Source organism: Solanum verrucosum, unplaced genomic scaffold (assembly GCF_900185275.1).
Source record: "Solanum verrucosum unplaced genomic scaffold, falcon-dt-bn FXZP01000306.1, whole genome shotgun sequence".
NCBI lineage: Eukaryota > Viridiplantae > Streptophyta > Magnoliopsida > Solanales > Solanaceae > Solanum > Solanum verrucosum.
In genome coordinates, this window is record NW_026020398.1 from 361,124 (window position 1) to 384,838 (window position 23,715).

The following is a 23,715-nucleotide window of genomic DNA, read 5'->3' on the forward strand; positions in this document are numbered from 1 at the left end:
AAGAGTTTAATTTAATATATATATATATATAGCCTTTGTTCAGCAGGTTTCTTCCACCTCTCAAATCTCTCTCTACACAGCTTCCATTTTTCACCATTGACAAAAGCTTTGTTCTTTGTTCAGGTTTGCTTCTTTTCTTCGATCTACTCTTGTTGTTGTCATTTTATTAATTTAGTTATGATTTTTAACCAATTCTTTTTCTTAATTCTAGCTCCCCTTTACTTTTTCTTGTGTTTTGGGGTCTATTTTGTGCAATTCGTTTTTTTTTTATCGTTCTTGATATCTGGGTTGTTGATTTTTGTACTTGCCTTGATGGGTTTTGGTCCAATTGGGTTTTGGTAAATTAGTAAAAAAGAATCTTTTTTGTGTTTTGGTGAATTTGCTGATTGGGTTTGGAGTATAATTCTATTTTTGTTTTTGGGGTTCTTTTTTATTTTGTGGAAGTTAGTTTGAATTAGGGTTTATTGGGAGTTATCCTAATGTGGGTTTCCAGGAATTGTAATAATTGTGAATTAGAATTGTCATTTTATTTGGAATATGTACCAATTTTTGTTGTTGCATTGCTTTCTATGAAAGAAATCCTTGTCGTTTCTTTGAATTATTAATTTATTATCTATGCATATGGATAAACTGGAGTATACAATCCAAGGATATTGGTTCAGCGTTTTGTGTTGGGTTTACCTTTTGTGTTTAAGTCTGTGAAAGTGGGAAAATGAAGATTTTTGTGTTTATATTAAATGTGGTTTAATCTTTTTTGGATGGAAAAGGCGAAGCTTTTAATAGTTTGGTGGGAGTTGTGGGGTGAGAATGGCTTCAAGTGCATCTGAGGAAGCAGGTAGTGCAAGGTCTTTGGAGGGACTGTCAAATGGGCATCAGAGATGCCAATCTAGTGAAGCGTTGGCTGAATGGAGGTCTTCGGAGCAGGTGGAAAATGGGATTCCATCAACTTCGCCTCCTTACTGGGATAGTGATGACAATGAAGATGCGGGTATGCTGCTTGCCATTTTCTATGCTTTATTTTTCTTTCTTTTGAAGTCTTCTTTTGATTCTTGAAAGACACTGCTTGCCATTTTTGATGTTTGCTCCATACTTTTTATTCTTTTAAGATCTTTTGAAGTTCTGTTTGGTTTTTTGAAGTTGCATAGTTGAGGAATGAGTTTCAGGAGACTGGTATTTAGTTGAGGGAAGTTGCACCATTCATAAGATAGATTGGCAGTTGCTTGCAGTTCTTTAATTTTGGACTTACCTGCATCCACTGTTTTTCTTTTCTACAAAAGATTGTGTGGAATCATTGTATACTTATTTTTGGATTGATATCTCCTTTCCGTTTTGGTGTCAGAGCTCTGAATATGAACGCTTAGAGTTTGAGTCTTGTTAATAGTGGTTTAATTATTTTAATTTTTTGTTCAGATTTACTAAACTGCTCACTTTGAAGATGAACTCTTAGAATATCAATTAAATTGATTGCTTATGAACTATACCTGTCATTGGTGGGTGGACTTTCTCTTGGTTTGCATGCTAGACTATATCAGCTTTCTACAGGAATAGGATTGATCCTTTGTTTTTGTTTTTGTATCGAGGGATCCCAGATAATGTAATCTACAAAACTATCTCAGTGCTTGCTCTGTTTCAAAGCTATACTTATCATTGGTGGCCCTTATGGGAATTTCTCGGTGATGTGAATTAATTATCCGGTTCTAAGTTTGACAGGGTGTTCAGTAATCTGTTGTTTGATAGAAAACTTGATTGATTTTTCGTTTTAAAAATCCTTTATTTATGGGAGATTTTAAATCTTATTACAGGATTGAGGTGGTGGTTATTTTGTTTTTAAATCAATGTAGAAATTTTCTTCTTGAAGAAAGTAGCTTGTTGATTGATGTCTATAACTCTATATATATTGTTTCGAAATATGCTACAGGCAGGCTTTTATAATTTATAATGAGTCCTCATCTCAAAGTGTGTTCTTCGTATTCATGTTGTATCAACAAGAATAGTTTTTGGGACAGGCTTCGCCATCTCATTTCAAAACTTGCCTAAAACTGCCTGCTATTTAATAGTAGACCAAACCCACGTACATGCTTCCTTCTCCTAAATCAGTTCCATAATTCTCTATCCAACCTCGTCTACATCTATATGCTTTTATATTGTCACCAAGTCTGCTGATAATGCATTCCAACCTCTTTTTGATGTCCTCTTTCAAGTTTGTAAATGTAAAGTGAACAAGACTAGTGTCTCAATGTATAAGTTGTAGGAGGTTTCAATGATCAAAATATAATCTAGGAGGTTTCGTGACCATTGGTAGTGCTACTGCTATCTCAGACCTAAGAAATAATGTGAAGTAGATACTACCTGAAGTAACTTCTTCTCCATGGTGGAATATGGTGTTTCACAATTGTTATCTCATGAGATTCAATTACACTATAATTGAAGAGTAGTTTGCTAGTACAGCTCCTTTATTCCGTCTTATATTTGATTTCTTCATTTTGGGGTGGGGGCTGATGCCGTACTGTTGATAAAAAGAAGTAGAAGTAACTAACCATAACTGTTTATCAACCTGATTTCGATTATGCATGTGTTTCTTAATTGGCATAACTGAGACTGTGAGTTGCGTGTGCTTCTAGGTTGTGAGACTACTACTGATATTTCTTCAGAAGTTTCTTCCTTACACTTCACCATCTCTGTCCTTCTGTATCCTTTTATGTGCTTATTGTGGAAGCCCCTTTGTATTATTTATTCAGTTATCCTCGTTTATTGTTCTTAGGACCTAAACCTTCCGAGCTTTATGGGAAATATACCTGGAAGATTGATAAGTTTTCACAAATAAACAAGAGAGAACTTCGGAGTAATGCATTTGAGGTTGGAGGCTACAAATGGTATGATATCCTTGGGAAGAATTTATTTTGACACATACTTGTTTGGTGGCCCTTGCATGTGTTCTCATCCTTCTTTTTGATTGGAAAGGATTTTATGCATTCTCATCTTCTTGTAGAACGAGATATGTATTGTCCAATGAGGCAAATTCTGCATGTCCAGTGTGTATCAATTTCAAAAACTATCTGCTGATGCTTTTGATATGTCTATGGTTTCCTACCTGGATAAAGTTAATTATAGTGGGAAGAATTGGACTTCCCTATTTTCTACCGATAGAGTTAGGAAATAAGAAGTTTGCGGAGAGTTATTTATGTGCGTACTTTTAAGTAGTTTGGATCATGTTACGTTGGTTTAGAAGAGGAGCCAGGACATAAGAAAGAGAAGAGAAAAGGGTTATTCCCGGTGCTCTCTTTGAAAATAAAATCAGATGAGCACATAACTCATCTATGTAATAGAAAATTGCGGAGTATGTTGTTTATATGTGCATATTTTGTTTTTGGTTCGGACCATGTTAGGTTTGGATAGATAAGGAACCAGGAGTAGGATGTAACAAAAGAGAAGAGGAAAGGGTTTTGCGGTGCTCTTGTTTGGAAGTAAAAGCAGAGGAATGCGCACCTTGTGCAGTCATCTTTACAATCCTATTTGAAGTTGGATGAACGTAAGGAATTAAATCCATTTTTACTTCCTGGTGCATACTTAATAGGTGACGTGTGAAAAGTTAGGAGCCTTGTCCCTGCATCCCTGCACTACCTGTATTTAGAGAGAGATTGCATGACTCCTTACACTGTTAGTTTACTCTTAGAAAATAGGCTGACTACTGCTGGAGTTTGATCATTAGGTTATCCATTTCATTGATGTAGAGGTAATCGTAGACACTGTTATCTTGCTTTCTGTGAAGTTTTGTAGTTTGGGTTGTACCAAGTTTGATATTCTTACACCCTTAATGCACGTTTACTATAATCTTGTATGCTTGTTTATTCCTCTTATTATTGAATGATAATTACCAGTTCAGGAATTGTAAAATTACTGACAAATGCTTGATGTGATTAACTGATTGTGGCAGGTATATTTTGATTTACCCTCAAGGATGTGATGTCTGCAATCATCTCTCTTTGTTTCTGTGTGTGGCTAATCATGACAAGCTCCTTCCAGGTGTGATAATGTTGGTAATTCACTCCAAACCGTCTTCAAAGTGTTATTGTAGAGGTGATGTTGATATTTTCTTGTCTTTTGATAAGAACAGGTTGGAGTCATTTTGCCCAATTCACTATTGCTGTGGTGAACAAAGATCCTAAGAAGTCCAAGTATTCGGGTGGGTAAACTACATTTGGTCTTTTGCAATGGATCTTGAAAAATCTTTGCATGTTCTTGTTAACACAATTGCAGATTTCTGCAGATACACTACATCGATTCTGGAAGAAAGAGCATGATTGGGGTTGGAAAAAGTTTATGGAGCTTTCAAAAGTTTTAGAAGGGTTTATTGATGCTGATACCCTCATAATTAAAGCTCAAGTTCAAGTTATCAGGTATTTTATCATTTTAATTTGTCTATATTTCATTTTTATATCAATTTATGTATCTTACATTACCTATGGCATGGTTGGCTATAGCCTAATAGCATGAAATTCCACCACCATTTGCTAGTCTATTTATGCGTTTGGTAAACACCAAAGTCCAAAAGTGTTCATATGCCAAAATCAGTCAAAAGCCATAAGTTGGTCACCCCAACTTGACTTTTCAACTTATAGGCACTTTTGGTTTGCCTAAGCCTTTACTATTTTCTCTCTCTCCATTTTATTTCTTTCATTCATCCTATTCCAAATAAAAGTATGTTCAAATAAATTCATTGGAAATCGCTTTAATGACATTTTAGTTATTTTAATAGAGAAGTGTGTATCAACACTTCTTTCACCAAACACATTAACGATTTATTATCAGTTTCAATACTTTTATCCAAACACACAAGTATTTATTTATAAAATCGGTTTCACCACTTTAAAGTGTTTTTCAGCACTTGATATTTATTTTTAATCATCTAACCTACATGGACTTAAGTTAATGGGATTCCTCTTCGTGCTTGGAAGCATTAAAAGGACTAGTTGGTTCAACTTTTTCATTCAACATAGGTTTTCACATATAAAAATTGTATCAGACGGAATGAGGTCAACATGGATCTGAACATGCCATAGATGTTTGACTTGGACACACTGACATAGATTTTCTATCAGGTGTTTGACACAACACAATGGATTTTTGGTTTTCAATATTTTTCTCTTATAGCATGTATGGGTTTGAATGGAACTGAAACACATTCTTGTATCAAAATTTATGATTATAGCCCGTTAACTTTATAACTCATTATCTTTTCCTCGCATAGATAGTTTCAGTGGTGTTACTAGGATTTGTATATCTCAGGAAGAATGAGACGCAAAATAGGAGTTTCAAACATGCTGATTTCATAGGTATTTGTTGGTCAAACCATGAAAAGAAAAGAAAAGTTGGGAGATCAATGATTTGTGGAACCTGTTTGTTGTATGTCTGGATGGGTCATGTTAAACATTGTTCTTAATTCTTAACATGGACATGATGATGTGTAGAAATGTCGCTATTTTGTATATATTAGAGTTTGAACCCCATAGCCACTTGCACGTAGGTAGACCTAGGAGACATGTTAGTCTTTTTATACGAAGAGTCAAAGACAACATTATTTTGTAAGTTTTGTCTATCTTTTAAGTTATCAGATTAACTTTTTTATTCAGTTTATCCATCATCCCATTATTCTTGAGCATAAAGTGCTCCTTTCTTTAGAATAATCTGTCTTCTATAGTATTGAGTATACTAAGCTATTTCGTAGATGTCATGATGGATCTCAAATGGTGATCCTGACCCCATTCTGCCTATGCTCTTTGTTTGTAGGGAGAGAGCTGATCGGCCCTTCCGTTGTCTTGACTGTCAATATAGGAGGGAGCTTGTTAGAGTATATTTAACCAATGTTGAACAGATCTGCCGCCGTTTCGTGGAAGAGCATCGAGGAAAACTTGGAAAGTTGATAGAGGATAAAGCTAGATGGTCGAGGTAAGGTGTAAAGTTTCTCAATTGTTTATCTGGTTCTTGATGTGATTCTAGATGCAAGAACAATAAGTTGAACCACAATCAAACAAGCAATACAAGATAACAAGTATATGATTAAGAAATAGAAAGAGAGGGGGAAGAGATTTAGAAGAAAGAAAGGATAGTCTAGCAAATAAAAGACATAAATTACTAGAACAAATCCTCCATAAATTCACACAAAGATTATTTCTCTATCTTCAAACTTAGCTCACCCTAATATGAAGACTTAAAGACTATTTATACTAGTCTTGTAAAAAGAGGTAAACTACAAGAATGATCCAACATCCTTGATGACCTATGTGGTTGTCATCACTTCCTTGATTTGCATCTGGTTTTAGAGACTGTTAGATACTAATAGCTATGTTTTGTTGTGTCTTATTTAGATACTTCAGTTGTGGTTATGAATATGGGTAATATTTTATATTGAATGACATATTTGTTCCCCTTAATCCTCATGTAGGTAATGCAATATATGTTTGCTTTGGATTTGTGATTTTTTAGCATTTTGACATAACATTCTGACTTCTCACTTGACATGGAAATTCAGTTTCTGTGCTTTTTGGCTGGGAATGGACCCAAATTCTAGGCGCCGAATGACCCGGGAGAAATCACATTCGATTTTGAAAGTGGTGGTCAAACACTTCTTCATTGAAAAAGAGGTTACATCTACTGTAGTGATGGACTCTTTGTACAGTGGGCTTAAGGCTATTGAAGGCCAGACTAAAGGAAAGAAAGGGAAGGGGAAATATTTGGATGCAGAAGAACAGCTGGTTCCTATTGTTCGTTTGGACAACGACATGTTTGTCTTGGTGGATGACGTCTTGCTATTGCTTGAGAGGGCTGCCTTGGAACCGCTGCCTCCAAAGGATGAGAAAGGTCCCCAAAACCGTACAAAGGTAAGTCACAGAATTCCATGGTTGAAGCAGTATTAAGAAATGCTACAAAATTATGGCTTCAATTGCACCGCCTACTGCAGTTATGTTTTCCTTCATTGCTGAAACTATGGGACTCACGATTGATACTGTTGTTAGCAAGCTTCTATTTGTCTTTTCTATTATTGGACTAGGGTGTCTTGTTATTGCCACCCACAGATTTGTTTCCTTGTTTTAGCAAAATCTAGACTTAGCCCTTCTCTCAAGGTTTTATAATAGACAAATATGCTTCAGTAATATTCCCTATATGTGGACAAACCTTTCTTATGATTAATTGACATGTTCGGTTACATCTGAAGCTGCTTTTGTGGATAAGTTACTGAATGTGAGTAAGAATGAGATTGAGCTTTTGGCTAGTGGTAGAAGGAATTATCAAGTGATCATGCAACAAGGCTAATAATTGTGAGTGTACTTTGGTTGTTATGGATGATATTTGAACTGGATCCTATTTCAATGCCTATGATAACTGAAAGAATCGTGTATCACGTACTCCTCGTTCTCTCTCTCTTGAGGAAAAGAAGGGAAAGAAAGACAAGCACTTGTTCTTTTCTTCGCAGTGTATATCTATCCATTCTTATTTACTTATTGTACTATTCTTTGTTTTAGGATGGTGCTTCTGGAGAGGACTTTAACAAAGATTCCATTGAGCGTGACGAGAGGCGCCTAACTGAACTAGGTCGTCGAACCATTGAAATATTTGTCCTTACACATATTTTCAGGTAACCATCATCACTGTTGCTATTGAAATGGCTATCCACGGCTCATCTAGTTAATCTATTCTCGTCATTTAAAGTTAGAAGGTCTAAATAGGTTCTTTTACCTCAAATTCGGAAGCAGCTGCATTTGCTGCATTTATGTGGAATGATGTTGTACATTATGTCAAGATTTGTGTTAGTTTTTGATGGTTAACAATGACCTGATTATACTGATAAAACAAAATTTACCATCTGTAGTAAAATAGAGGTTTCGTATCAGGAAGCTGTTTCTTTAAAGAGGCAAGAGGAGCTCATCCGTGAAGAGGAGGCTGCTTGGCTGGCTGAAACTGAGCAGAAAGCTAAAAAAACATCTGACAAGGAAAAGAAGTCGAAGAAAAAGCAGGTACATGTCCTTCTGCATATGTTTATAGTATTTGATTACACAGGTAAGATATGGGAACTATATTTATTTTTAATATGCCGGAACATCTGTTTAAGTGAGGCTACCAGATCAGTGTTAAAAAGACTCCTGTATCTTTTACATTGTCTTTGTTACCTGGTGTTGCTGAGTCCTTGCATGGTATGGAAAATTAAAAATTACTTTGCCAGCTAAGAGATGCTGGGCTTTAGGTATTAAAGTTTGAGTTTCTGTTATCAGCTATTTAACTTTAGGGGACGAGAAGCAAAGTTATCCTTTGCTTGGAGTTCTTTTTATGCACAAATTGTGGTTATAGGTAATGCTGAAGCAAGGACCTCTGTTGTGTCAGCTCAAGTATTTATCTTTAGTTTGAAAGAAAAGTCTTGGCTTTCAATTATTGACATCATTAATGTAGTTTCTATGCTGTATTAGATTAGATGATTGCATATTCTTCCCTTGCACCACCTAAATTTTGTTTTCTTTAGAGATATCATCATCAAGCTTGTCTGATTAAAGCTGCTTGTGAAGAAAGACAATGTTCTCCATGAAAATGAGAAGAAAACATGTGTATAATAGCAGGAAAAAGAAAAGAAAGGAATAACAGAAAATAAACAAAATGAAAAAAGATTAAGGAGAAACTAACAAGAATGTGCTGAGGCAGATTAAAAGTTGTAGATTTTGCCAACTAGTTTGTGCGCAACTCTTAACTGTCCATTGAGGTTTAGTGAACATATTTATCCTTTTGCGCCACCTGAAGAAAGTGCTTTGTGTAGAATATTGTAGATACACTTTATCATTCTTACCTTGTATTTCAGGGTAAACAGAAAAAGAATAATCGCAAAACGAAGGATAAGGGAAGGGATGAAAAAACTTGTATAATTGAGCAAGAGAAGAGTGAACAAGATGGGTGTATTCTAGATGGAAATGATTACGAGATTGAGAAGTCAGAGACAGCGCTGGAGAAACCAGATATGCTGGAAAATGGTTCGGATGTTTCTGATTCAGTCGATTGTGTCCCAGAAGTAAACCACCTTGATTTTGAAGACATAGGTGCATGTCCTGTCAACTGGGATACTGACACCTCTGAAATGCATCCTTCCACAGAAATTAACTGCTGTGGGTTAAATGGCCTTTCAGCTGCACAGAATGGTATTTCAGGAAGAAGTCTTTCTGTTATCGATGATAGTTCGTCAACGTGTTCTACAGACTCAGTTCCTTCAGTGGCTATGAATGCGCCTTACAGAGGGACTTCTTCGAACCATAAAAACCAGAAATCACCTAGCAGGTAACCTTCTTAAAATTTTTGGGCATCGATAAATATCTTTTATGTTGTCTCTGGTTTTTCTAATTGTTGGTGTCTCAACTTTTCAGAGTGGTTAACCACAGAAGCAAGTCAACCAGTAGTACGACTGACTGGGCTAGTGAAATACATAGGCAGCCATTAGATGCTCTTCCAGATATAGGGAAGCTAACTAATACAACTGTAAGTCGTAGGGCAACTAGATCCGAGTCCCAGGCTATAGCGCATTCGCACGAGTGGGAAGTGCTGAAGAAGGTTTGTCATTTTCTCCCATTATGCATTCACCTCTTACTCCACGGAATTGACTGGGTTTCATCCTAGTAAAGAAGCTTTACTAAGGAATGCGTGTTGTAACACTTAAAAGCATATTCATGGATCTTTTTCTTCTTTATTTTTTTGGGTGGGGGTGGGGGTGGGGTGGCCTGTCCCTATCTTTCAGTGTTTCCTTCATGTTTCTTTATATAGTTAACAGAAAGAGGATGAAAGAAACTGAATAATCTCGGAAGCTGAGTGTCCGGTTCTTCTTCCTATTTTTGGAGTAAAACCCCATGTATTCCTGAAATATTGATGAACTGACTAGTTCTTTTGCTCTAAGCTGTTTACCTTGTAAACGGAGGAGATATAGAAAGTGTGCCATGCTTGATTTATAAGATTCTATAATCCATATGCTCAATTATTCTTTCTGCTAATTGTCATTTTTGGATTTTAGAGGCAACTTCTTTACTGTGGATGCCATGATTCTGCTTATGTTGTTTTTCAGTGAATTCCAACTTTCATGCCACACTTTCTTGTATGCAGGAAGTAGTAGTTTCACAGCAGAGAAAGCTGAGTGAGCCTGATTCAGAGAGACCTCCCTTGGAGAAGCCACATGTCATATCTCATCCTAGTAGCCCTTTAAAAGGTGCTGCGTCTGCCATTCAGTTGAAATCAGAGCTGAAGGTCTTGGCCACAAGTGATCCAAACTCTTTTAAAAAATTGTCCTTGAACAGTTCTAAGCTGACTCATAAATCAACTACTTCGACTAATTTAGCCGAAACTGCTGTGTCCTTTAAGGCTGATCCTAATAAAGGTATAGAACGACAAGTGGCGGAGAAGCCCTCAGTGCATTCAGTATCCATTACACCTCAGAACTTCCAATCTCATCAAGTGACTGCCTCTGCGACAACGGAGAAGCCCAAACCTCAAGTTCCTGCCCTGTCCAGACCCTTGAATGGTCCTGTAGTACCTGGGCCTAGGCCTGCTGCCTCTGTTGTTTCTATGGTTCCAACGTCACCAATACTGGCCCGTTCAGTGAGTGCAGCAGGTCAATTGGGCTCTGACCCTTCACCAGCAACCCACAGTTATGTTCCTCAGTCCTATCGAAATGCAATTGTGGGTAATCCTGTTTCTGGAAATGCGACTGGTTTTAGTCAACCCTATTCTCCAAGTTCAATGGTTAACTGTTTGCAGCCATACCCTCAATCACCTTCGCGGATTTCTGGGCCGTTATTCTTACCACAGGGATCAGAAAGAACAGAACCTAGTTGTATCAGACCAAGTTATCCATATGGAATAAGTCATGATACCCTGCAGAATGGAGTTCAATGGCAGAGTTCCCAGAGGGATAGCAGGAGTATATCTCGGGATCATCCTTCTATACTAAACGAGTTTCAAAACTTTGATGTGTTCCAGCCTGTAAGTAGAACCCATGATCCCATCCCATCCGAGTTTCCAGCCTGCACGTCTGGACGCCAGTCCCAGAGTGCACTGGCTGATGAATTTCCACATCTTGATATCATTAATGACTTGCTGGATGATGAGCAAGGAATTGGAAGGACTTCGATGCCCGCCACAGGCTTTCAAAGTTATAGCAATGGGTCACACAATCTAAATCGGCATTTCTCTTTCCCTGGTGATATAATGTCCACTGACTTAGGTCCTTCAACAAGTTCCAATAGGTTTGAGCGAACACGGAGTTATCATGATGACATCCAGCATAATTTTTATGAAGGCCCTTCAGACAGTGCAAGGGATATGATTCGTCAGCCTAATCTGCAATTTATAAGTGGGCAGATTGATGGGTTAGTACCAAACCAGTGGCAAATGATGGGTTCTGATCCATCTTCTCTTGGAATGGGGACTGCAGAAAACGATCCCAGTTACCGGTATAACGTCCCTGACTACTCAAACATGTCTTCTGGTGGTGTAAATGGCTATAGAGTATATAGGCCTCCAAATGGTCTTTGACAACAAGCTATAGTTGGCTGTATTAAGTTGTAATAATGTACTAGAGGAAAGCATTTGGTATTGGGATAGTGGAGTGTGAGGTTGTAAGTTGTAACCCTCTGGCAAGTGAAATATTTTGTAAAGAGTGATTCTGCCCTTGTTGGTTTTTCTATATTGATTAGCTTTCAAAAATTTGGCTTTTCCTATAACTCCAATTGGGGGTTTGATGTTTTAAAAGTTTGGCTTCTCTTTCTTTTTAGTTTCCCATTCGATGTCCGCTATCCGCATTAGAGCCCGATTATTTTGAATTCGTGCTGTGTAGGGCTCATTTGGGGGAAGGACTCCCTACCAATGATTTTTCATATTCAGGGCTTGAACTCGAGATTTTTGGTTAAGGGAGGAGAAATTCCATCTGCTGCACGACATCCATTGGGGGTGTTTGGCCTTCTCTTTTATGATGATACTAAACCTTGATTGGAAACTGTCTATGGGGTAATATGGTAGCACAGTTTAATAACTAGGCCTATCGATCGTTTCTGAACATAGCTAGGTGAAATCTCACGAGATATATAACAATAATATAATATACTTAGAACTTGTTGTCAAACATTTCGTCATGATTCTATATTAAAGTACTACGAATTTTCTTCTATAAGTTTAAGCTATTAAAAGAGTAATTTTTTTACTTAATTATACTTTCTCCTTAATTACATCTAGGCTTGTATCTTTTTCACGAGTCGCACACGTGTAGAAATCTTCTTTAATAATGGGGTGCCGCTAATGTGGCGGTGAGACTCGAACCTTGTGAGTTGTGACCTACTTCAATATACCATATTGAATTATATGATTAACTCATCTAAAATTTTATTTAATTAATTACATATTCATTCAAAGCCAATAGCTAATAATGTATACAACTTAAAACTCTATTTTAATACTACATTTTCCAACCTAACCTTCTTTAAAGTGTCCATGTATTTGGATTTGTAACAAATTTAAGGAATACCAACCTTCTAATTACTTCGTTATTCTTACCACGTAACATTGCCAAATCAACACTTAATAACAAATTTTGCCAAAGTCAACTATAGAATAACAAAAATATAATAATAATATTATTTTTAATAAAAATAAAACATAGTCATTAGTCATTAAAACACGTTATGTTTTTATAGAAATCCCTTGCCTATAAATACACTCAATGACATCCCATAATCACAAAAAAACATTAACAAGAATTATGAATTCCAAGAGAAGATTCATTTCGTTACTTCTTATTGTCTTTATTATTTTAACTACAAATACCATATTATTATTATTATTAGCAGAAGGTGCAAGGCCTAATTTGGATATGGCTGAATTTATAGAGAAAGAAGCTATTCTACTCAAGGCATCGTTGCCACGAGGTCGAGTTCCACGATCTCGTTCTTCCCCTTGCACCAACATTCCCGGGCGTGGTCGTAGTGGCTCTTGCTATTGAAAAAAACGAATTCAGAATTTAAATTTTAAAATTTTGAGGTCGAGTTTCACAATCTCGTTTTTCTCCTTGCTCCAACATGTCTATCCACCACCGCAGTGAGTGACTCTTGTCATTTGAACATGTGAATGTTATCGTGCATCGGCAATGTCTTGAGACAAATTCAGAATTTGAATATTAGAATTATTGTATTTATTTAGTGAATTTGTTAAGTACAAGGTCTAAGTAGTGACTAGAATAGGGTTAAACAATTTTATCTTGTCCGAGATAAGTTTAGAATTTTTTTATCTTGTCCGACTTAAATTTTTAGAATTTTTGTCTTGTCCGGACAAAATTTATGTAGGAAAAAAAATATGTCTATGAGTTCTGAAATTGAACTTATGTCTCTATCGGCATAAAGTTGGGTAGAAACTAAGACATAACTTGTGTTATGAATTTTTTTAGTTATAACATTTTAATAAAGTGGAACTTGTGCTTTTATCAACTTAAGTTCCGTAGGAACTTGTTGGCTTTGAACTAAACTTATACTTTTAACGACATAAATTCTATAGGAATTAAGAGACATAATTTGCTATGTTTTATAAAGCATAACTTGTGTTATATTACGATATGAAAAATATAATCATTTACTTAGCAAGTTTCTTTTTGTTTTTTAAAAACATCAAAGATATTTTCGATTGCCTTTTTATTATTTAGTGAACAAAAATTAAAGATCACTACAAAACTTAAAGACCAACTATATTTATCCAATCACAAAGAACTTTATTATAATTACCAAATTACCCTTATTAAAATCACACTTGATTTTTCTTCAAGATAAGTAGGATCCAACAAGGTTAAAATAGAGATGACGCTGTTAAATACTCCCGCTGTCCAATAATAATTGTCCACTATTGACTTGACACACACCTTAGGAAACAATAAGTAATATTATTATAATATTACTATATTACCCTTTGAATATATTCAATTTAATGTTTTGAGAAATGTATTCGATATTAAATAGTATTGGGAAAAAGGACAAATATACCCCCGAACTATCGTAAATGATACGCAGATACTTTTCGTTATACTTTTGGGATATTAGTGCCCCTATTGTCCGTTAGTATAAAAGGTATATATACTCTAGTTTTTGGACGTCAGGGGCACCAATGTCCCAAAAATATGACGGAGGGTATCTGTATAACGTTTACTATAGTTTGGTCCTTGATCCCAATAATATTTAATACCAAGAATAACATTGATACAAAAGGTAATGGACAAGTAAAAATGACCGGATGGACGGATGGTCAAATAAGAAAACGTAATATTGACTTGTATATATAGTTGTACGTTTTCTCTTCCCACTCTAGCGCAAAGTGCATACTCAATTCTGCACAGTAGAGCCCCAAATGGCGGCACCCCAAATCGATTTCAACAGTGAAAATCAAGAACCAAAATCAAAGATTGTGTATTTAAACTACAGGCGAATGCCAGCAGCAATCTTTCGGAAGAAGTATTGGGATTGGAATAGCATGGTGGCGGTATGTAAACTTACAATGGTTGGAAAATTCTTTATACCTAAACCAAAGATGACTAAAATTCGTGTTAGTTTCCAGGCGAAACTCTCTCTTAAAGGGGTAGTGAAAATTAGGTCTTATGACTCTTACCATGTGTTTCTTGATTTCACTGCTGAAGAGGATTATCAATCTGTTTTGTTGAAAGAGAGGGTTGTTGTTGCTGGTGCAATCATGGAGGTTTTTCGGTGGACGCCCGAGTTTCATGATCAATTTGTGAGTTTTGTTTCTCCTGCCGCTTTAATTTTATTGATGGTGTTTGTTTGATTACTCAGTTGTGATGTTAGAAATAGGCTTTTTCCTATTTGGTGTGAAGAAATCACTTATTTCCTGGTATTTGATGAGTCAACGGGATATAAATTGAAAATATTTATATGTAATCTGGAGAAACACTATACGGTAGGTGGCGTCGTGGGAGAAAGGGTGATGAAGTGGGGCACGGGAAGGGCGAGTAGGGGGTGGGGTGAGTGGGCAAGGTGGATGGGGAGGGAGGCACTATGGCCTGGACACGAAGAAGTCGAATATGGTTCAACATCTACTATATATCTATAAAAATAATTTTAGTTATGTATAAACAATATAATGTTTGAGGGTTCGGATGAATCCCTCGACCTTACTTGGCTCTGCCCCAGAATGGGTGGGAGGTGGTGTGTGTGTGTGTGGGGTGAGGGGTTGGGTTTGGACGAGAGGTAGGGATAATGGGGGTGAGAATTGAGGAAGGAGAGTAGATAATCAACATTGTCTTGAATTTTGAAGAACTTGTTTTCTTAACAATAATATTTATCAAAGACCAACCAAACATGAGAAAGTTGGAACTCCTCCTCCATACCAAATACACCTTCCATTGAACCTATTTGATTGGACGAGATGTTAGACATGTCACTATATTTGTGTGGTTATGTTACAGGACTTCTGAAACTTGTATTACATATGACAACATAACACATGTGTTGTTATAGAAAAATGTCATTCAACGTAAAATGAGAAGCTTAAGTTAAATTCTTTTCATATTTAGAAAGGGTTATTCTTTGTTGAACAAACGAAAAAGGAAATATGATTACATAAACTTGAAAGGACGGAGTAAAATATTTGTTTTAAGCAAGGAAGGGTGAAGTATTGTTGGTCCCAAGTAATGTAAAGGAGGTGGGATGTGTAATTCGGCACAGGTCAAAAGTAATATATATATACATATATATATTTTTTTTGATGACTGTGGTGTTTGGGCTAGCTTTTGCTCACCTCTACTAATTCCAAGGAAACCTGTCACCTGCCACCGGCAACAGGTAGCAACAAGTACCAGATAATTTTATCCACCAAGGGTAGGACAAATGAGAAGAATCACCTAGTGTATTTTGTCTCTGCTGAGTTTTTAACTTGTGACCTCAGGCTTCTCAATCACTTCATTAACCACTAGGCCACACCCTTGTGTGCTTGAAAATAATTAAATTTTGATGAAACAGTTTGATTGCCTTAGTTATTTTTATTTCAAGTAAGGAACTCTACCTGGATGAGTTTGATTTCACTAAGTATAGTCCGTCTCTAGCTGTGGCAGAACCAGGAATTTTATAGAAGCAAATTCCTAAAAAAATATGTCACACGTGAGATAAGAACCTATGACCTAAAGCAATTTTTGAACCCTCTTTGCCACTTTTTCCTTATATGAAAGAGCAATTATACCTTTGCTTGGAAGTGTTGTATTGCAATTATAGGAGATGATGGACCAAAAAACTTTGTATGTGTGAGCTTTAGTATTTACAATTGTTCTACTATCTTTGGACTGAAAACTGAAGTTTTGGTTTTTAGTTATTGGCACCATTAGTGTAGTTTCTATTATGTATTAGACAATAGCATATATTGCTATTGTACTGCCTAGCTTTTGCTTTCTTTGGAGGTTTCATCGTTGAGCTTGACTGTAAAAGGTTTGCTTATGCAGAAATGTGCTGATCATTGCGAAAATATGTTGTAGTAATGCAATATAGAAATCTATCAATAAAATAAGTTAATGCAATATAAAAGTAGTAAATGTTGTTTAATCATCTGTCATTCTTGGGTACCTGCCTAAAAACAAAGATCTAAAAATTGAAGAATCAAATGAAAGAGAGGTAAAGAGAAAAATGACTGTTCTGGGATAAATTTTAACGTTGTAGCCTTTTGTCAGCTAGTTTGTGCTGAAGCTCTCAGTTGACAGTTTTTGTTTAGTTCCAAGAAGGTTAGTGAAAATTCTTAATTCATTTTGCCTCCTGAAGAAAGTAAATAGTGTATTGATGTAATTTTTCATGGTTACCTCGCAATGTAGAGAGAAGCATTTGGTGTGGTGGAGCTAGATAATACCAAAAGAGATGAACATATTGGTGGTGGAAATGAGTACGGGACAGAGGAGTCTGATTCAGTAGATTGTGTCCCAGAAGTAATTCATTCTGATTCCGAGGACAGAGTTGCAAGTCCTATCAAGTGTGAAAACTCTAAATTACCTTCTTCCGTGGGAATTAGTTGCAGTGGGTTTAGTGGGCTTTCATCTGCTCCATATGAAAGTTCATCGATGTGTTCCACAGACTTAGTTCCTTTAAGGGGGACTTATTTGAACCACAATAATCTAAAGTCATATAGCAGGTAACCTTTTCTGCCATTCATTTTTTGCATCCGGATTTGAATATCTGTTGTGTGTATGATGGTTCTAATTTCTGGTGCTTTGACTTTTCAGAGAGTGGAATTATGGAAGTAAGCCAACTAGTGAAGCAGCTGATTTGGCTTGTGAAACACTTAGTCAGCCATTATATGCTCTTTCAATTGTCGAGTGCCATGAGAATCAGAAATTAAGACCTCCAATCAAAGTGCAACATTCGACCTATATGGGATACCCAACAGTAACCTTTCCAAGGAGCTATGGTGAAAGCTTAGTATCCGATTATAAGCTCACTTTGCTTGGGAATTTCTCCTATAGGAGGCCAAAAATGAAAGAAATTCGGGCTGATTTCAAAGCACAGAACCCTCTGAATGGCCAAGTAAAGATTAGGAATTGTTCTTCTCGGCAAGTATTGATTTTATTCACCAATGAAGAGGATTACTACACTGTTTTGTACAAGAAAGCGTTCATTGTTGCTGGTGCCCTCATGCAGATTTCCTGGTCGTCTCCAGATTTCCACCATGAAGTAGTGAGTACTTTGAATCCTGTTTGAGTACATCTATCATTTTTAGCATGGCACCTCTTCTAATGGGAAGCTCGGTCATAACCGGTGGCTCCCATCGGAAAAGCTTTAGCCATAGTCTTTTGCATGTCTATGGTTTTTTATTTTGCATGGGTATGATATCTGAACTTCCTTTTATGTACAATTTATCACATATTGTATGTGATGATACCAAGACAATGTTCGGCAAGAGGTTTTGTCTAGTAGAAGACTTACTACTAAACCAGACCAAGGAGATCTTAGTGTCTGTGCTCTAGTATTTACTTTTGGTGTGATATTCTTGGTTTAGATATTTTGTTTCAGTTTTTTTCTAAAGCTAGCATACCACCAGGCATAATTCCTTGGCGGCTTATTTTATTAATATTAATATAATAATAATAACAAAAGCTCCAATAAGAAGCACAAGTAAGGGAGGCTAGGCCTAACCTTACTGTAGTGGTGTCAAAGGTGCGCTTAAAGCGCACTTAAGCCCTGAAGTGAGGTGCAAAGCCTGTTGAGCGCTTCGCCTCACTTTAAGGCTCTAAGAGATACTTTTCCTTGCCTATGAGTGCAACGTTAAAGATGTGACATTAAACAATTGATATTTCTTTGTCCATATATTTGTTGTTCATGCTTATGATTATTAATAATCTTGGACTACACAATATCTTTAGTATTTTTTCACCATTTGCAGATTTTTTCAGTAAAGCCCCACTTTAATTGCGTGCTGCGCTTAAAGCTCCAAAGGACCTTGTAGCTCTTTTGCGCTTAAAGCTCCAAAGGACCTTATAGCTCTTTTGCGCTTTTGATAACACTGCAGGAATCATAGTTAGCTTGGTGGCTTATTAGCTTTAGTTGTTGGCATCATATTGTAATTTCTGTGAGGTTTTCGACAATTGCATATGTTGCTGCTGTACTTCCTAGCTATTGCTTTTTTATAAATTTTATATCATTGAGCTTGACTGATAAAAAGAACTGCTTATGCAGAAACAGAATATTTATCCTGATTTCAGATTAAGTGATGCAAAATCTGTTAATTGGAATACAGACACCTCTAAGCTGCATCCTTCTATAAATGGCCTTTCAGCCCCTGCTACAGATGAAAAGCCCATGTCACTACAAGTGCCTGCCGTGTCCCAATGCTTGAGTGTTCCTTCAATACGTCCACCATTACCATTATTGGCTCATTCAGTAAGTGTTGCTGGTCAATTGTGTGCTGATCGTTTAACAACTCCAGGTATTTATGTTCCTCAGTCTTATCCGAAAGGAATTGTGGCCAGTCCTATTTTTGGAAGAAACGAACAAGCTGGCCGTGGAAGCACCTTTCCCAGCCCTAGCCAAGCCCTGGATCAGAGCAGTCTTGCTCAGCAGCATAACCAACTCAATTCATATAAGGAACCAAAAATGACTGTCAGGATAGCACAATTACAACCACCATCAACAACCTCAGTAAGTGACGCTACCAGCTCAATCCGATACCGAGAATGTCTCAAGAATCATGCTGCAAGCATGGGAGGACATGCTCTCGATGGATGTGGAGAATTCATGCCTAGTGGAGAAGAAGGGACCCCAGGAGCTCTGAAATGTGCAGCTTGTAATTGCCACCAAAATTTTCACAGGAAAGAGATTGACGATTACCAACAGATGGATGATGTTGGGTCACATTCTAGGTTCAGTCAACCGAGAAATAATAGCAGTAGTGGCAGTATACAAAACCAAGCCCCGATTTCTCTTCCTACACAGCAGCTGCAGCAGTATCATCATGGTTACAGTAATAGCTGTTCACCTAGATCATTGGTTGACTCTTTGCAGCCTTATACTCAACCACCCTCGCCTACATCTGGTCCCATATTTTCACAACAGGCCTTGGAAAGAATAGAACCTAGTTCTATTCGACCAAGCTATTCATATGAAATGGTGAATCACAATACCACGCAGAATGGAAAGCAACGGGAATATTCCTGGAGTGACAGCAGTAGTAATACATCACGATCACGAGATCATCCTTCCATACGAAATGAAAATTGGAATTTTGACATGTTCAAGCCTTTAAACAACAGAACCCCTGATCACATTCCATTGGAGTTTCCAGCCTACCCGTCTAGGTGCCAGCCCCAGACTGTATTCGCTGATGAATTTCCACATCTGGACATCATTAACAACTTGCTACATGAAGAGCATGGAACTGGACGGACTTTGATGTCCAACTCAGGCTTTCAGAGGTTGAACAATGGATCATAACACCATCAGAATGCGCATTTCACTTATCCGAGTGATATTGGTATGTTTACTGGTCTAGGTTCCTCAGTAAGTTCTTGTAGGCATCGCTCTGGTCTTTGGATTTGCAGTGATTTTGCACTTCTTTGTTACCTTTGCCATCATCCCTGGTATGGGTTGGCATTTCATTAGAGCTGAAGTATGTTAATAACTCCTTTTTGTGCAAATGTTATTTAGATGGCAATACTATTTTGTCATTTTGATTGGGAAGTGGTAATGGTAATACTAGTTTTTATGCATTTTATTTACTATGGTAAAACAAGAGCAGGGGCAGATCCACAATATCAATAGTGGGTTCTCAAGAATCCAGTAACTTTTGCTCATACCTCGTATTTACATTGTGAAACCCATTGAAACCCGTTGGTACTGGTTCCAATACCAAGAAACTGTCTATTTGACAAATGACGCTTGTTTAAGTGGTCGAGTACCTCCACCATCAAATGACGATCTCATATAAGAACTTTAGTGGTTATGATGTGACACATTTTATTTACTTAATTACAGTGAGAGTATATATATCTTTATGTGTGCCACTGAGATTGAGCTTAGGATATTTGCCTATTGATATCAATATTATCTTTTTTTTTTGTTTTTCCTGCTCGGTATTTAATATCCATATTGGAGCTCGATTAATTCAGATTTGCGCCGGATAAAGATTCAAAAGGTAACATTCTCTACCAAAGATCTTTCATACCAAAGACTCATTTAAATATTAAAGATAATATCGATATGATTATTTACTTAATTATATTTTCAACGCTCTTCGTCATAACTTTTCTTTTTTGTTTTGAGTCAAACACATTACCATAAATTTCAAAATTGGAAAAGACTACAACATAAAAGAAAACAATAAGGGTAGATAATTACATTACAATACAAATAAGGAACATTAGTTTTATTTATCTTGAAATAGTAGAGTACATGAAGACACTATATTTAATATCTCCACTTTGTTTAATTTTCATAACATAATGTTCCCATAGAATTACTAACCCATTCTGGGAGTAATTTGAACAATGAGTTTAAAGTCAACAACCAGAAAAACTCTACCACAAACATAATTAGCTGGCTTAACCATACCAGGAAGTAGAAGCCGTTCATGAACTATGGAATTTTCCTTCTCAATTATTTCTTTTGCATATCCTGCTGGCATCCCAACAAGTTCAATATATATAATATTATATTATATTATAATTTATAATATTATACCTTTCTTCGTCTTTTTTATTTTTTAAAGTAATTATTTTTACTATTTTTCTTTTTAGATTTTCATCTAAGCTTTTTAGTACTTGTAAAATTGTTACAAGAGTATCTATTTCTATATACCATATAGGTTTTACAGATGTAAAATCTGTATCCATATTTTAGTTACTTGGCTCTGATACCATTATTTGCTTGCTGTTTATCTTTAAACAGGGTTGCGGATAATTTTATTGTTAAGCTGTAAATACAACAGAAAATACTATGCAGTAAATACTTAGCTATGCAGTAAATACCATATAATTTTTTAAAATTGATTGAGCATTTTAATATTCAAAATACTCTTGTCTTCTATATATTTTCATTTCATTTATTGAAAATATTAGGGTTTCATAAGGATGACTAGCACTTGAATATACTAGTTCCATTTCTTTGATCGCTCTATTCATATGAAATAAAGCCTTTTTATGCTTCCAAGCTCTGTTCCTTATGCTATGCAAATGTCGTTGAATATTTTTCATTCCAACATCTTGGATATAAAATTATGCTTCTTAGCATGATATGCAGATAGCATGATTGATTTTGTAACACGATTCATTATTTTAATTCCCTATAGGTACTAAGCATATTTTTTATGTTTTAAATTAGCACAATATTATATGTATTTTGTAAAAATATACTATGTAAACAAAAGTTTGCGTGTATACCTTCCTTCTCTTTAGTCGATGAATAGTCCTATCACCGCCTCAACAGCTCTCCTTTCAGGCCATGAACAATTTTCGCCCTAACGACCTCAGTCTCTGGCTACTTTTTACTGTTCCTCCTTTAGGCTGAAGATCGCAACCTTCACTTAAGACTACTAATGGATTTTTGAGAAAAGAGGGTAAACAAACCAACTTTTATTTCATAATATAATTTTTACATAGACATATAAACATATACTATATCAAAACATAAAAATATACTTTTCCCTGGCGGGAGAAGCTACTACTCACTCACACTCTTCATACTCTTGAAGGTACCTAACAATTTTCTAAAGATGGATTTCTTTCAGAAAATGTAGTCTGCCTTCTCTATATGAAGTTCCTCTCCTTTTATAGATATAAGGAGGGACTTATTACAAAAGAAAAGATTTTTTAGGGACTTCCCTAAAATATTACATAATTATCTTCAAGTCCTTGCTTTTCTGAGTGCGCTAGGCTGAAGATTCCTTTGTGATAAGATGATGGACGCTCCATTGTCTTCTTTTTTGAATAATTGGTCGATGATGTGACCCTTCTTTTGTCTTTGAGGAAAAGAAAAGGATTCCTTTTCTTTATTGCTTTATGACGTAAGTGCTTACGTCATCCTTTTTGTCTTCATCTTTATGCTACATTAGGCATGATCATGATCTAGCATTTTACATGCTAATTTCCATGTTTCTTCAGTTGCTCCTAGTCTGTGGAGCTCTATGTCGAGTATTCGTTCTTTTAGTTCTTTGGACTTAGTTTTTCCTTTAGTAATCAATACCCAGTCATGGTCTTGATCGATGACTCTACAATCTTCTTTGTAAAATCTTGTAAGAATAGCATATAAGGCTTTTATTCCTAATGCTCTTCTTGTTTGGATCCATTTTTTATTAAGGTGGGGAAGTTTTTTATCAACTCCGGTGGCCTTAACATTAAATTCCTTAATTTTCTCAACTGAAATAAGTTGAGAGTAGGATAATATGATTGCAAATTTTGACATTCCATTGATATGCTAAATAATCTGCAGTAAACTCCATTGCCTTGAGCAAAATTCTTGATTGCTTCGAACAATTTAGATGGTAGTTGGGACAGTTCTTTTAGATCTGGTTTTGTATACACACGATCTAAATACCCAAATTCAAATAATTGAGCTGTAAAGCTCGGTATTCCATTAGGAAAAATTGATACTCTAGGAAACAAACTTGTTGTCCCTAAAACACCGTATGTTTCTCCACTTTCTTCTGGAAGATTATAGATGTATCTGGTAAAAGCAAGATACTCTTCTTCCTTTGGATGCTGTTTTCCAACCTGAAATGAAGAAAAAACTTTTGTTCCAGATGGAACTTGGTTAGTTTTACTTTCTGGTTTCCCAAATATAATTTTTTCAGCTTTAGCTGATGATGAGCTTGTTGCTTCATTTGTTCGGCTTTTTTCCTCATCTTTTGATGCGGAAATTGGCATATCCGTGCTTACCATTGAGATGTTTTTGGCACTAGGTGCTAGCGGGACATCTCCTGCCACTTTGCTGGGATTAATATTCCCTTTCAGATTTGAATTTTGTGATGGACGTGTGTCCAGATGCTCATATAAGAGTATAAATTCTCTCATGTTTTCAGCCTGAGCAGTACTAAGCTGATTTAATTCAGATTGTAATATCCGAGATTGTTCAGACAGCTTTGATAGCTCGTCTCTGATTTTAAAAAGTTTTTGGCTTTTATCGTCAATGGACTCATCCACTGTCTTCATTTTTTCATATATCCTGTTCACCAGGATTTTTGTCT

General features: G+C 36.2%; 2 protein-coding genes across 10 annotated transcripts; both read left to right on the top strand.

Moving 5' to 3' along the window:
• Nucleotides 1-730: 730 nt before the first annotated feature.
• LOC125839507 (TNF receptor-associated factor homolog 1b-like) lies at nt 731-11,719 on the top strand. 9 transcript variants are annotated; one of them, XM_049518486.1, is made up of 13 exons: nt 731-988; nt 2,762-2,873; nt 3,935-4,023; nt 4,115-4,183; nt 4,268-4,397; nt 5,788-5,946; nt 6,530-6,878; nt 7,521-7,633; nt 7,868-8,012; nt 8,843-9,011; nt 9,132-9,312; nt 9,414-9,582; nt 10,126-11,719. In XM_049518486.1, the coding sequence occupies exons 1-13, from the start codon at nt 808-810 to the stop codon at nt 11,551-11,553; spliced, it is 3,294 nt and encodes a 1,097-aa protein (XP_049374443.1). In that variant the 5' UTR covers nt 731-807; the 3' UTR covers nt 11,554-11,719. The 9 variants fall into 9 exon arrangements, with proteins under 9 accessions (XP_049374443.1, XP_049374440.1, XP_049374441.1 ...); XM_049518485.1 differs by having other exon boundaries at nt 732-988; nt 9,399-9,582; XM_049518483.1 differs by having other exon boundaries at nt 8,843-9,312; nt 9,399-9,582.
• A 2,661-nt stretch (nt 11,720-14,380) lies between these two features.
• Nucleotides 14,381-20,252, top strand: LOC125839592 (uncharacterized). The gene is made up of 4 exons (XM_049518584.1): nt 14,381-14,781; nt 16,862-17,175; nt 17,267-17,717; nt 18,717-20,252. The coding sequence occupies exons 1-4, from the start codon at nt 14,401-14,403 to the stop codon at nt 19,968-19,970; spliced, it is 2,400 nt and encodes a 799-aa protein (XP_049374541.1). The 5' UTR covers nt 14,381-14,400; the 3' UTR covers nt 19,971-20,252.
• Nucleotides 20,253-23,715: the final 3,463 nt, after the last annotated feature.

What these genes read in the sequence shown, in the direction of transcription:
- LOC125839507 (XM_049518483.1), top strand. Translation starts at nt 808, where the DNA reads ATGGCTTCAAGTGCATCTGAGGAAGCAGGTAGTGCAAGGTCTTTGGAG. An exon ending in TGATGACAATGAAGATGCGG is followed by an intron (nt 989 to 2,761) that starts GTATGCTGCTTG and finishes TATTGTTCTTAG; the next exon opens with GACCTAAACCTTCCGAGCTT. An exon ending in TAAGAAGTCCAAGTATTCGG is followed by an intron (nt 4,184 to 4,267) that starts GTGGGTAAACTA and finishes AGATTTCTGCAG; the next exon opens with ATACACTACATCGATTCTGG.
- LOC125839592 (XM_049518584.1), top strand. Translation starts at nt 14,401, where the DNA reads ATGGCGGCACCCCAAATCGATTTCAACAGTGAAAATCAAGAACCAAAA. An exon ending in CCGAGTTTCATGATCAATTT is followed by an intron (nt 14,782 to 16,861) that starts GTGAGTTTTGTT and finishes CTCGCAATGTAG; the next exon opens with AGAGAAGCATTTGGTGTGGT. An exon ending in AATCTAAAGTCATATAGCAG is followed by an intron (nt 17,176 to 17,266) that starts GTAACCTTTTCT and finishes TTGACTTTTCAG; the next exon opens with AGAGTGGAATTATGGAAGTA.